Source organism: Sceloporus occidentalis, unplaced genomic scaffold (assembly GCF_023333645.1).
Source record: "Sceloporus occidentalis isolate IW3139 unplaced genomic scaffold, rSceOcc1.0.p SCAF_6, whole genome shotgun sequence".
Classification (NCBI taxonomy): domain Eukaryota; kingdom Metazoa; phylum Chordata; class Lepidosauria; order Squamata; family Phrynosomatidae; genus Sceloporus; species Sceloporus occidentalis.
This window is the reverse complement of record NW_028316986.1, coordinates 104,805,713-104,819,455: the sequence shown is the minus strand read 5'-3', so window position 1 is coordinate 104,819,455 and position 13,743 is coordinate 104,805,713. Positions and strand designations below refer to the sequence as shown.

General features: G+C 42.1%; 1 protein-coding gene across 4 annotated transcripts in view; it reads right to left on the bottom strand.

Moving 5' to 3' along the window:
* The window catches only part of CDK19 (cyclin dependent kinase 19), a 140,794-nt gene that overhangs the window by 67,436 nt on the left and 59,615 nt on the right, over positions 1-13,743 (bottom strand). For all 4 annotated transcript variants that reach the window (XM_089530570.1, XM_089530569.1, XM_089530567.1 and 1 more), the window contains exon 3: positions 6,639-6,749. In XM_089530570.1, coding sequence (XP_089386696.1) covers positions 6,639-6,749 — 111 coding nt within the window. The remainder of the gene's footprint in view (positions 1-6,638; positions 6,750-13,743) is intronic.

The following is a 13,743-nucleotide window of genomic DNA, read 5'->3' as shown; positions in this document are numbered from 1 at the left end:
GGACTACTTATTAAATCTGTTTTTAGCCTGGTAAGTGCTCAGCACAGAATGTCCCTTAGTTTAAAATATGAATTAAGGACTTAGTATTCATGTAACCTGTTCAGTAGACCAGAAAACCTTAAGTACCAAGAAAATATAGATCACAGTATTGATAATTCAAAATATGCCTAATTAAGTTTTTCTTCATTTACTCTAGTATGCAATCATCATAAAGATAGAAAAACAGTTAATACATGTATACACTGCCTAAATGTCTCCCAGTGAGTGACTTCCTAGTCTTGTTTCTTGAAAAAAAAAATTATTAAAATATTGCTGTCTTCGTATCCATTTAAAAACTGTAGAAATATTTATTTCCTGAAAGAAAATGTGACAGAATTTATTAATATTACAGGCAGGATACCACCAAATCAAATGTGAAGGCTTCCACACTTTCAGTAGCACATTCTATCTCTCCTTTCCATCTCAGCCCAAGAACTGGTTGAGAGTGAACAAACTGAAGTTTAATCCAGACATAACAAGAGGTGTTCCTGATTAGGCAGATTAGGAAATAGGAACTGAACCTTAGCCTACGCTGAACACTCCCTCTGAAAACTCAAGATTTACAGTCTGAGGGTATTTCTAGACTCAACACTGAACTTGGGATTCTCAGGTTACAGGAGTGATTTAGCAGTGCATATACAGTCCCTCTCAGTTTTCGTGGGGGATCCGTTCCGCGTCCCATTTTAACCCCTCCGTTCACCTCCTGCAGACATTCAAGGGATATGGATTCCCAAGTTCACGAGAATGGAGGGAAGACTGAAAACAATTAAAACTAGTATGCCAACTACAATTGTTCTTTGGCTATTTGACTTGGCCACAATGATAAATGTTTTACTTACATCCTGTGTGTCTGTGCATGTGTTGTGTGCCTTCAAGTTGTTTCTGACTTATGGTGACCCTATCATGGGATTTTCTTGGCAGGATTTGTTCTGAGGGGCTTTGTCATTGCCATCCTCTCAGGCTATGAGTGTGTGACTTGCCCAAGGTCATCCAGTGGGTTTCATAGCCGGGAAACAAACCCTAATCTCCATAGTAGTCGTAGTCCAATGCTCAAACTACTGCTGGATTACTATAATGTGCTCTGTGTGGGGCTATATTTAAGGAATGTTTGAAAACTTCAGCTACTGCAAAGAGATGCATCCAGTTTGTTAACAGGAGTTGGTTACAGGGACTATATGACTCTTATTATCACTGAGCCACTGACTGTTGGTTCATTTCTGGGCACAATTCAAAGTATTGTTTATGACCTATACAGCTCTAAACAGCTTGGGTCCCAGATATCGGAAGGATCATCTCTTCCCATATGAACCTGCAGTGGGGAGGGATTCTTCCTCCCTACTGCGGTCCCCAGACCCTCCTCTTTCCCAATTTGTATCAAAGCACAACTTGGGCTTTGGCATGGATATCTTTTGCATACTCAAGCCCTATTGGCTCAAATGGAGGTGCAGACAAGAATGCCTGCTTGCATAAATCAGCCATATTCTCCTGATTTCTCTATCCAGCTTGAGCCCACTGCCCCCTAGCTTATGCTGTTTCAGAGAGGTCTTTAACCCTCAACACTGGCTTTAGGGGCTGCTGTATAGAAAGGAGTCAGGAGAGCCCAACTGAGCAAGGGACCTTATCTATTCATGGATTCAACCCTAAAATATTTACATTTTTTATTATTTACTCCTGGTAAAATTTATGAGCCCAACTTTATCTCGCCTTTGCACTGGATTAGAACATTTATATACCTCACCTGGTTTATGACTGCTTTAATTTGTTATACAAATAAGTATGTCACATCGATATCCTGCCTTTTTGCCAAGAAGCTTAGAGCGGCATACATGGTTCTCCTCCTCCTTGTGAGGTTGAAGTTAAGAAATGCTGACTAACCCAAAATTAACCACTGAGATTTTGTAGTTGATTAGAGATTTAAACCTGGGCTTCTAAATTAATAGTTCATTATTCCAAATGCAACTATGACAGCTGCCAGTATGACCTGTACAAAATAGCCCAGACTATCATTTTCTCCATCCTGAAATCATCAATTGATACACACAATTTTTAGCACAGAACATGCAAGGCAGTATTACACTAAGAATGTAAGTTGTCTTCATAAACGAAATGTGTCCCGAAACATGTGGATTTTAAAGCTGGTTTTTGAAGGAGGAGAGTGAAGGAACTTTACATACGTTGATTGGGAGGCTGTTCCAAGTATAAGAGGCAGCATGGAAAGAGACAAAGTTGGGAGTGAGCAAAAACACAATGGGTAAGAATGGATGGATGTTTTAGGATAAATGACAAAGGGGTGTTATTCAAAAGGTAGGGGATAAAGTTTTGGCCATCGCCCACTTTTAGAAACTCCGAATGAAACAAACATTTTTCAGAAAAGCTTCCAGGGCTCAAAAACCTAGATGGTATAAAAATGTTTAGGGCTATGCCTACAGCAACCTTCTTTTCACACTTCATTTCATCAGTTAAGTCATTCATTAGCCCCAAATTTCCCCCATAACCCTGAACTCCCCCTTTCTAGAACAGCATGGTTCCTAAAAGCTGGACATGTGCAACTGCACCTATTTCCCTATAGACCTTCAAATATTTCATACTGTGAGGGCAGGGATAGAGATGGGAGGGATAGAGGGATAACAAAGTCAGTGGATCTAGGATCTTGGGAGTTGCCAGATTCTGGAATCCAGATTATTAGGTGGTACCATGCCAAATAAAAAGGACAAGAAAGGCTATACTGGTGAAGCTGAAGGGCTACAGTAGGAGACAGCAAGGAGCATAGCATAACATTCTGTGCCAATTTATATTGTTCACTAGTAAAGGATGTTCTTTATGCAGAGCAGTCCAATGCTGATCCAGGTACATATAGATAAAGCAACCAAGGAGGCAGGTCCAATTATGTGACTGCTTTTCCACAAAAAAAAAAAAAAAAAAAAAAAAAAAAAAATCACATTGCCAAGAAAGAGAAAACGTTTATGAGTAAAGGAAGCAATGCAATGGCCCCATCCACACAGTCTGTGTTACACACATTTGTGGAAAAGCATGGGATTATATCATGCCAAATTATCTCTCCAGGGCCGCTGCCACACCACAGAATTAATGCAGTTTGACACTGCTTTAACTGTCATGGCTCCATTCTATAGAATACTGGGATTTGTAGTTTGTTGTGGCACCAGGGTTCTCTGACAGAGAAGGCTAAATATCTCACAAAACTACAAACCCCAAAATTCCATAGCACTGAGTCAGCATTAATTCTGCAGTGTGGATGCAGCTCAACATTGCAACAAAGCATTAGTCTGTGACAACTGTACAAAAATGCTTGTACCTCTTTAATGAGATGCATATTTAATTAAAGAAAATCAAGAAGTGCAACACAAACAATTCAAAGGACAAATGCATGCAAATACTGAAAGTGTTTATATGAAATCTGTTGGTGACGACACAACCTAGGAGAGTAATAAGGTTATGGTGTATTGCATGGAAAGAGACACAAAAAACTAGACAACACATATAATAGTTAAATAAATGCAACTTGCATTAAGACTACACAACAGGCAGCCAACAAGCAGCCTCCCCCCCAAAAATGTTGGTCATATGGCATCTTTTAAACAGTGCAAGCAGTATTAGAAGAGCAAGATCTGAAAACTGGATATTTAAACATATTTATTTTACCACCAAAACATTGCTTTGTGGTTGTTCTTAAAAAGCAAGCAAACTCAATTGATGTAGAGCATGTATGAATATAAAATGAAGTTATTCATAATGAAACTATGACATTTTTCAGCTATGAAGTGTACATTCATTCTTTATATAATTAGCTTTGATGAGGAAAACTTCAAAAGTAAGTGGGTGCAAATTAGTAAATCTGTAAGAACAAGTCTACCAAATTAAATTATATGGTACATGCAATAGCATGAGGTCTCACAAGTGTATATCATTTTGATCCAAGTTTTTGGTGTGTTTTTTTTTTACTTTGAACATTATGGGTATATATTTTCTTTAGCAGTAAACTTACTCATGATTTTCATAATGGGTTTTCATCACCCTTATCATTGTAAGCAATACAGAAATTTGTCACAGGCAAATCTAATGTTCATGTTAGTGTAGTACCAATTCAGTATATTTTCATGTGATCATGCAACACAGAAGATATAACAATATTTCCATAGGTAACCTATCATGAAACGATTAAAAGCAAATGTTTGACTTTTGTACTACATACAACAATTCAGGAATATAAAATGATGGCACATATAACATCCCAGGTTGAATACAATATCTGAAAATGCTCTTTTTTACTACATCTGCCACACTACACAGAAGAGTGCCTTTCAAACTCTGAATTTATAAAATACGTTTTGACGTCAAACTACATGAGTTACAAAAATTTGTGCTGTTATCTTTTGAAGCTTCTGTTGTTTTAATTAAAGTAGCTTCTGGGCCCACATAAATTGCATCACAGTGATGGAGTTGGGAAGTCAGTGGTCAGAAAAGCAACCACCAGTGGCCATGTTGGCTTGGGGCTTTGGGGAGTTGTAGTCCAGAAAATAATGGGCCCATTCCCATTGCAGTTTGCTGCGAAGCAGGATTCAAATCAAACAACTCTAGTTCCCATTTGAAACCACTTCTGATCCTCATTGGATCAATTCCAGGAGGAAAGAAGCGGGGCAAGCACAAATAACCCAGGGTTACTTGATAGTACATTTTTTGCAGTACTTTTTGGAAGAACCAATTTTGAAGTGAGGCAAATAAGTGGGAATGCCAGCTCAGAATCGATTATTTCTGAGGGGAGGGGAAAATAGCAGAGGAGTGTTTACCACCCCTTATCTGTTTTTGACAGCTCCACCATCCCCCCCCCCCCCGGGTCAGTGCTGCCTTTGTACTTTTTTTAAATGATAGATTAATCAATTTTGCAACTACACTCCTTGGGGGTCCGGAGGGCAGTTGGGGCTCCTGTGCCAGGCATGGGCCTCTCTCCGGGGCCCATGCTGCTCCTCCCAGTTGAGCATCGGGTCTGCCGCTCCCTGGGAGAGCCCCAGCCTCCCAGAGCCCTGAGGAGAGCATCCCAGGATCCCCCATGTTCCCCCCGGGGGCCAAATGGAGGATGCCTCCCCCAGGAGAATTTTAATTAATTTTACTTTTTTTAAAAAAACTATGTCCCCTGTCCTCCTCCTCCTCCTCCTGGGTCCCTTCCACCAGCCGTACTAGCCTCCGGGCGCTGGAAGCAGACACTGCCTCCTCTTCCATTGGGGAGCCCCCGAGCGCTGGAGCAGTGACAGCCCAAGTCCTTTGGGATCCTTCTGCTCCGGCATGCACTTGGATCCACAACATACTCCAGCTCCCAGAATTCCATAGCCTTGAGCCAGGGCAGTTAAAGTGGTGCCAAGCAGGATTATTTCTCCAGTGTGGATGCAGCCAGAAAAAGAGCTTCCCCCAAGGGAGGACCTTCTGGGGAATGGCTCCTGGATGGGGAAAGGGGGCATGGAGGACCAAGGAGGACCCCCTGGTTACCCTCCGTAGCAATGGCAATCCTCCTCCTCCTCCTCCTCCTCCTCATTATTATTATTATTATTATTATTAACCTTTATTTATAAAGCGCTGTAAATTTACACAGCGCTGTACATACAATCTTTTAGTTAGACGGTTCATCATCAATTTTAAAGTGGCACAAGTGGGGACGACAAAACCAGAAGTGGTTTAAATGGGGTAAGAAAAAAATCCCCATTATAATGGGGAAAAAGGGCCTTTTCAATTTGATTTAAGTATCAGGGCTGGCACAAATCTTGATGTGCTTTAAACTGCAAGTGGGAATGACCCCAATATTTTCCAAACTCTGGACTTAATCCTTTCCCAGATGCTGCCTACAGATCTCGGTCTCCTCACATACTCCCAAAAGCTAAAATGTGTCCCAGTCAAGGGAAAAAATCTGAGGATACCAGTCACCAATCTCAATCTTCTCTCATGTTGTGTCAATATGTCATGATTATTGAAGCAAGAGTAAAAACCTGGTAAACAGTGACAAAACTGGCATTAAAAGCTGCATAAGGGAAGAGGAAAGAAGCTTTTTCATTTCAAAAAAAGAGTTGATTTAAAATGGAATTATTCTTTAACAACAGGCCCTTCATTCCAGAGCAAAAATGGGGAAAATGGGATTTCTTCTTGTATTACATGCATGTCACAAAATTTGCATTCACGTGAAAACATCACAGAGTGCAGAAAAGGCCAATGTGAATTCAAACTACCTGAGCAATGCCACAGTAATCTCAGTTCTCATTTTTTAAAAAGGCTGGGTTGGGACATTTCAAGTCCTGATGAATGAAAAGAAGAAATCTGGAAACCTTTTGGCATTTTTCACTTACAAAAATAGACTGGATGTATCTCAGAGAAAGGAGCCTTCATAACACAACTGAATAAATGAGTCTCTGGGGCATGCAAGGTAGGTTTCTATTTTCCAGCTATATAAATGAAGCCACCACTTAAAAAGGGCAAAGATTTATAATTTATTCTGACTTCAGGATTAAGAGTGGTTGCTTTTTCTTAGTATACAGTTCTAGAGCCCCCTTTTGAACAACCAGGAAATGTAAACCATTATTATTAAAGTAAAAACTTACCCACAAATCATGTTCAGCATAATCAAATAGCAGCCACACCTTTCTGTCACTATGAGAAAGGAAAACCTTCTGCAATGCAATCACATTAGGGTGCTTCAGTTCTCGCAAAAGCTGCAAGTGAAGAGACAAAGACCATTAATATTTCTGTCCTCACAAATAGATCATTTTCATTTCATTTGTATAGTAATATATGTTATTAATGCATGTCAGGACAAGTGCAGCAGATGAATGAAACACTTCTTAAATTGGCAGTGCCTAGAGACAGTAATCAGCAACAGAGGATTATAATTCTACTGCCTTTGTTAGGAAGCTTGGTGTCAGGGGAAGGTATTCAGTCTGAGTTTCAATTACTTGGTTTGAGATTTCAAGAGAATTCTAGCTTTTGCAAAAAGTTCCTCTATCTTAGGTATGGCAAATTTTTCTTAACTCAAAAGCTAAATTGTCTTCAGGCAAAACCATGCTGACATATTGATGGTGGGCAGTCAATCCATATCCCAGTAGCAGGGCTACATTTATAGATGGATCCCATCTGCAGCTTGTACACATAGATATAAAAATTCTCATATAGATAAAGATACAAAACCCTCCTCAAAACTCTTTCCCCAGTAGAGACTTATTAAAAACATCATCATGTTTTTTGGGGGGGGAGACAGGAAAGTCTATTTACACTAATCAGAGAAAAAAGATTTGCAGTGGGCAACATCTTGTCACGGAGATAAAATTAGCCCTATCTGAGAAGAAGGCTTGTGGACAAGGTTGCAGACATATCGTGGGACAAATCTAGTCCATAGATTGGAAGTTTTCTATCTCTGTAACATTATAGGGCAAACATATGTGTTGATAAGTCAGTGAGAAAATATCAAGGCTGTCTTCCTGAAACTTACTGAATCTATTTCCCATTTTGAATAGAAGTCAACTGGGAACATTTTTACAGAATCTCTATGCTTTTCGATGTCCTCTTACTTGTTTCGCCATTTTTAACAACAGAAGGTAACACTCTTGCTGTTAGACAAACTTTTCTATTATAAACTCAATTCACTTACAATGGATTGCATCTAAGAGTGCCCTTCTTCTTACAGAAGATTGAAATCCTTGCACCGGTGTGTTGTGTGAGAACAATAAAACTAAGTTTATATATGATATTCTGTTTGTGTAATGTCTTGGATAAGCAGAACTATGAGAATTACAACAGACCCTTCCTATTACAACACTGGCTAACTCTTTAAGAAGTTGTAGAATAGTGCAGGTGGTTATTTTCCTTTATTTTATAGATCTTTGGATCAGCCCCTCTTTTTAGACCCCAAGCACACAGTTTGTATAACAGCATCAATAAAAACCAGATGCTAAAAGCTGAAAGCCGTTTTGGCAAAAATGAATGTAAAGCAACCAGCCTGCTGCTTTAAAAGAAATAAGAAGAAATTATTAAGTGATGTTATAGATCCTTGTTCAGACATGCACATGAACTCTCATGTGTATCCAACAAATCAGAAAACATTGGGAACCTTTCCAGAGGCATGGCACGTACTCGGCAGATTATGCACTGTGCCAAAGTTGAGAAATAAACTCACAAAGATTAAGAAAGAGTAATGCAAGTTTTACTCTACCATAATTTTTCAGAGGAGGGAGAAATGACAGATTAGCATACCAATCTGTACTCATGGATCAGTAGACTTTTCCCAACAAAAGCAGAGCAACAGAAGGAAAAGATGAGAATTATGGTTCATCAAACAACGAGTGGGAAACTATTTGGGAAGAAGGGGGATCCTTCTAAGATTAATCACAACAGAAGAAGTTCCACAGCACAGAGTGTGTCATGTGAAGGGGGAAATAAATAGGTTTAAAGCAGGAGTGAACAACAACTGGCTCTCCAGATAGTGGAGAATTTGAACACACTGGTTAGAACTGATGAGAATTTCACTCCACCAACATCTGGAGAGTCATCAGTCATTCACTCTTATTTAGAGCAGTATCGGGAAAAAGAAATAAAGGGAGAGAAAGTATGTTACTTAATTTCAACCTAAGGAGAACAAAGCCATTTTTATTTTTATTTATTTTGAAACTCAAATAAAGCAGAGGCTATCCTAGTACTTCATCATATGAATAGATAATCACTTGAGTCCACAATACATTGAAGTCTTTAATACCATTCAAAAATGGTCCTACAGGTGATAACTGGAAATCTGGTTGCCTGCAAAGCCTTTATCAGGGATCCCAGAACACAGTTCAAAAACAGAATTTGCAATGAAGAGCTTTTTTTTCTAAAAAAAAAAATCTCCCTTCTTGATGTTATTAAGTACCCTCGAGTCAACCTCAACTCATGGTGACTCTGTGGATGAGATGTCTCCAAGATCCTCTGTTTTCAACTGTTCTGCCTAAATCTTGTAGTTTCATGCCCATGTCTTCCTTAATTAACTCTAGCCATCTGGAGTGCAGTCCTCCTCTCTTTCTATTCTACTATGTTCAGTAGCAAGCCTGCATTTGCACTTTCTTCCTTGACCCTCCTTAGCAATTGTTCCATATCTATGGTGTTCTCTGCTAGTAATGTCACATCATCTGCATATCTTAGATCATTAATGTTCCTTCCTTTTATCTTCACCCCTCCATCTTCTAAGTCAAAACCTGCTCTTCATATGTTATTTTCTGCACACAGGTTGAACAAGTAGAGTGATAAAATGCAGCCTTGGCTGACTCCCTTACCAATTTAGAGCTATTCTGTTTCAGAACTATCTGAAGAAAATAACAAACACTTTCAGGAGCAAGGGAACTTAGTAAAATAGGCAAGGCAAGGCAAGGATACTGAGGGGCGAAGCACATGGGCCACTTGGAACGGCTTCTAGCCACTCCAGCCACAATCAACCCCCTGGGGATGGCCTGCTTCTGAAGTGAGCTGCCACAGCAGTCCCAAAGGAGCTGCTAGCAAGGAGCGGCTTTTTGCCACTCCTTAGGCTGGTGGCTTCCGGCCACCTTAGGTAGCCTCAGAGTGGCTTCTTGCAGCATCAGGGGCATGCATCGGCTGCACATCATACCCCTGAAGCAGCCAAAAGTCACTTTTTGTGGCCCATCTGTTTTGGGCCTTAGTGTGAGCACTTCACTCAAGATCCTATATAAACTTGTCACAATACCTCTGCTCTAAGCTTGGCCTAATGGCAGGAAAAACCACTGAAATAGAGCTCACAGCTTTAAGAAATCATGTACCTCACTGTAAGAGGCTAGATAACCAAGACCCAACAAATGCATGTTTGCTGATAAGATCCCCTCATACAGCTCTTAAGATAAGCAAATGGACTCCCAATGTAGGTGGGAACCCTAATGAAACGGATGCAATCATTGGAGGCAAGAGGTACTTTACAAGATCTGAATCTCTGTCAGGGTGTACAAAGCAGCAAGATAGTGCAAACCTAGCAATAAACATTTAGACTAAGAGCAGAGGGAAAAGTTGAAAGAAGATACCGTGTGCCTGTGTTTTACGCAAGAGTGCCATTCGCAGCTTTCAGCGTACGTTGAAAGCTGCGCCAGAAGAGCCCCTCTTGTGCCCTGGAAGAAATAATGGGATGCACGTCTTTGGCACCTGCGCGCCACGCACACAAGCCCCATTACTTCCAATGAGGCTCCAGCACACACTGATTTCCCCTTATGCAGAGGGATCCGGAACAGATTCCCACATAAGGGGAGGGCCCACTGTACTAAGTATTTGATGATGTGATGGGTGAACCATGTGATATTTACTGTGCATTGGGTTCTATGAAGAAGGATTTGAAAGCTCTTTAGAATATTCCAAAGTGCTCAAGGAATTCTTATAATCTAGTATGGGCAGACAGTATGAAGGAGACAATGGCGGGGTACAGACGGGCAGGGGAAGACGTCTTGGAGGTGTATTCTGCTGAATACGGAGCCTCCAGACCGCCCGCCCCGGGGGCGTGGCTCAGGTGTATGGGGCTTCCACATGGGGGGCAGTGAAGACGCCTCACCTGGGGCCGTTTCTGACCCGCAGTTTCCATACCGCCGCCTCGGAGGACGCTGCAAAGAGAGAGGCAGCTTCTGCACGGGTGGCCAAAAACGGGGCTTTTTTTTTTCTTTTGCTGGCTGGCGATGCACAGCTGCGGCGCTCAGCACCGGCGGCAGAAAGCCTATGTGCAAATTTAAAGCGCCCAGGCCCCTTTAAACTTTTTCCCTCGCCCTGCCCAAGAACAATGGTGGTCTCCTGCCAGCTGGTGATCAGCTGGTGTTGGCATCCTTGTCCGCTTGCACGTTGGTAGTGTCACCAGCATCATGGATGCCTCCTCTCCTTTGGTCCCCACGCTCTTGCTGAATCTGCAATGCACAGCCACAGCTGTCGCCGCTGCCACCGCTGTCCCCCTGCCATCCCCCATCACCTCCCTTGTACATATGTAAATATTTAAAGTTTTAGGGTTTTTTTATTGTTAGGTGAAAATGGCACAGGAATGTGTGTAGGGGTTCACTTTAAATTCCAAACTTTCCCCAATTCTAGCAGTGCATGCGTACATGTTGCTCTAGGGTTAGGGTTAGGGTTAGGGTTACAAGCATTAAAATAGAGTGCAGCTGTGCTGCAGCTTCCACATCTGCATGGCATCTGACGCTCTAATTAGAGCCTCGGTGCAAACTGCGCATGTTCCAGGACCCCGACTCATTATGCGACGCAGCTGACTCGGAGCCTTTAAATGGGCAACTTAAATTAGCGGCGTAACAATTCTGGCGTACCGGTGCAGCAGCTTATAGACGGAGCTGCGCAGCTGCGCAGTATATAGAAGAGAACCGGGGAAAAGCAGCACCTTTTTAATGCCGCTTCTTCCCGCTTGGGGTGTGCGGGCGGCGTGTTCATGGCAGCATTCGTGTAAGGGCCGTCTGAAGGCTACCTTCATGACGTCATGAACACACCCCTTTTTGCCCGTCTGTATCCCGCCAATGATTTCTGGCATACTAAGGTTAAAGTAAAACAAGAGGGCCTCACAGAGATTCCTTAATTAAGCCCAACTAGGTAGTACAGCCCACCTGGCACTATCTTTATTATTATTATTATTATTAACCTTTATTTATGAAGCGCTGTAAATTTATACAGTGCTGTACATACAACTATTTAGACGGTTCCCTGCCCGCAGGCTTACAATCTAAAAAGACACGACAGAAAAGGAGAAGGGAGAGGTGGTGGGGAAGCAGATCAGGTCAAGCAGTTCTTCTCTACCTCCAAGGCCTGGACCAAGGCAGATGGAATGGAGGAAGGGCTTGGGTTCTTAATGGATGGTCAAAAGAAGAAGGGAATGACAATAGGGAAAGGGGAAAGTCCAGCTCATTGCCTCTCTCACATAGGCCTCTCTCCCCCTCAAGATGGTGGTCGGAAGGAGGGCTCTTTGTCTTTACAGGCGAGGCCTGTTGTTGCTGGCCTGCCTCTCTCCCCCTCAAGATGGTGGTTGGAAGGAGGGCTGTGTGTCTTTGCAGGCGAGGCCTGTTGTTGCTGGCCTGCCTCTCTCCCCCCCTCAAGATGGTGGTCGGAAGGAAGGCTCCTTGTCTCTGCAGGCGAGGCCTGTTGTTGCTGGCCTGCCTCTCTCCCTCTCAAGATGGTGGTCAGAAGGAGAGAAGGATCTTTATGTGGTGGACTGCATGCTCCTGTGAGGCACGAGGCTATGCTGACAGAAGCAGTGCTGCTGGTAGGGTGTACCATCTCAGGCAGGCTTTTGTGGAGGAGCCAGACTAAATGTGCCAAACAGCTATTTGCCAGCAACAGTAGTGACACTGGCAGAAGATCTCTCACAGACACCGACAGTGGCATCACAGCTAACACTTTTTCGTACTGTGTAGAGAAAAAAAAGGCAATAGTACACTGCTCCTGAAGCCTTTTATCTTGAAAACACTCTGATGAAATAATCTTAATTGAAACAAGAGATAGTGCTAGAAGATGAAACTCCTAGGTTGGATGGCACAGTGAGGTATTGGGAAAGAGCAGAGGATGAGTTCAAAGAGCACTGTGGTTACTGATGCAATTGGACTTAAGCCAAAAGGACATTTTTCTTGATCTGCTTTTCAGTCTGTTTACCTTCATCCAGTCTATTACTGATGCCGCACATAGAACTAAACCAGCTTTCTTGGAATTGGATGAGAAGGAAAAATAGAGTTAAACATCATCAGTATATAGATGATTGAAATGAGACTCAAATCTCTGCATCTCTCTGAGCAGTTTCAGGTATACATATGGAAGGACAGAACAAAAACCTAACAGACCCCACAGTCAACAATATGAAGACACAGATTTCATCACAAAAAAGGTCCTTTTATTCTGAGCTGCCATAATTCTCTTACTCACATAAAACAAACTCATTTCAGAACAAATTATCCCCTAGATATATGAGAAAAGGTGCTAAGTTGATGCCAAGAGAAAATTGCAGAATACTTTTATATAGGACGTTATGACTGAGCTCAGTAGCAAGTGTGACAGCACAAACTGAGGAATATATATATCTATATATTGACAGAAACTGCAAGGCTAACACTGCCTCAACTTCCTGTTTTCACAGTGGGAGAAAACTTTTTTAAAAATGTCTCTCATTTAGCATGCACGCCTTTGTTAAAGAAAGAATGAAAGAAAAATCCATCATTGTTCCAGATCAGGAAAAGCACAATGAATGTTCATTGCCTGCAACTAGGATAGCACTTTCAAGGGGCCCTGATGTAATCTGGAGCAGCCACCTTGGCTCCATGGGACATACAGACAGATAGGCATCTGTTCACCATTATTTACAGTTCAGTTCTCACATACTTACAACATAAAGTTTTTCTTCCACTAGACTCCATATTTCCTCAGCAGACACAGTGTCCCAATTGCATTATTCAGTAAGAAGTTACAAAGTATTGCCCATGTTCCTTGGGGGTCAGGGCCATTATGCTGAGTCCTGACTTGTAGAAATGTAGGAGTGAGGGGCTAAACCAGGGGTAGGCAACCTGCGGCCCGCGGGCCGGATGTGGCCCGGCAAGGCCTTGGGACCGGCCCCAGCCCAGTCCTGCCGCCGATTGCCGCCGGGGCCTTTGGGGGGCAATTGCCTATAGAAGCCTCAGAAACATGCATTTATATTAACATTTTTTTAAAAATCAGCAA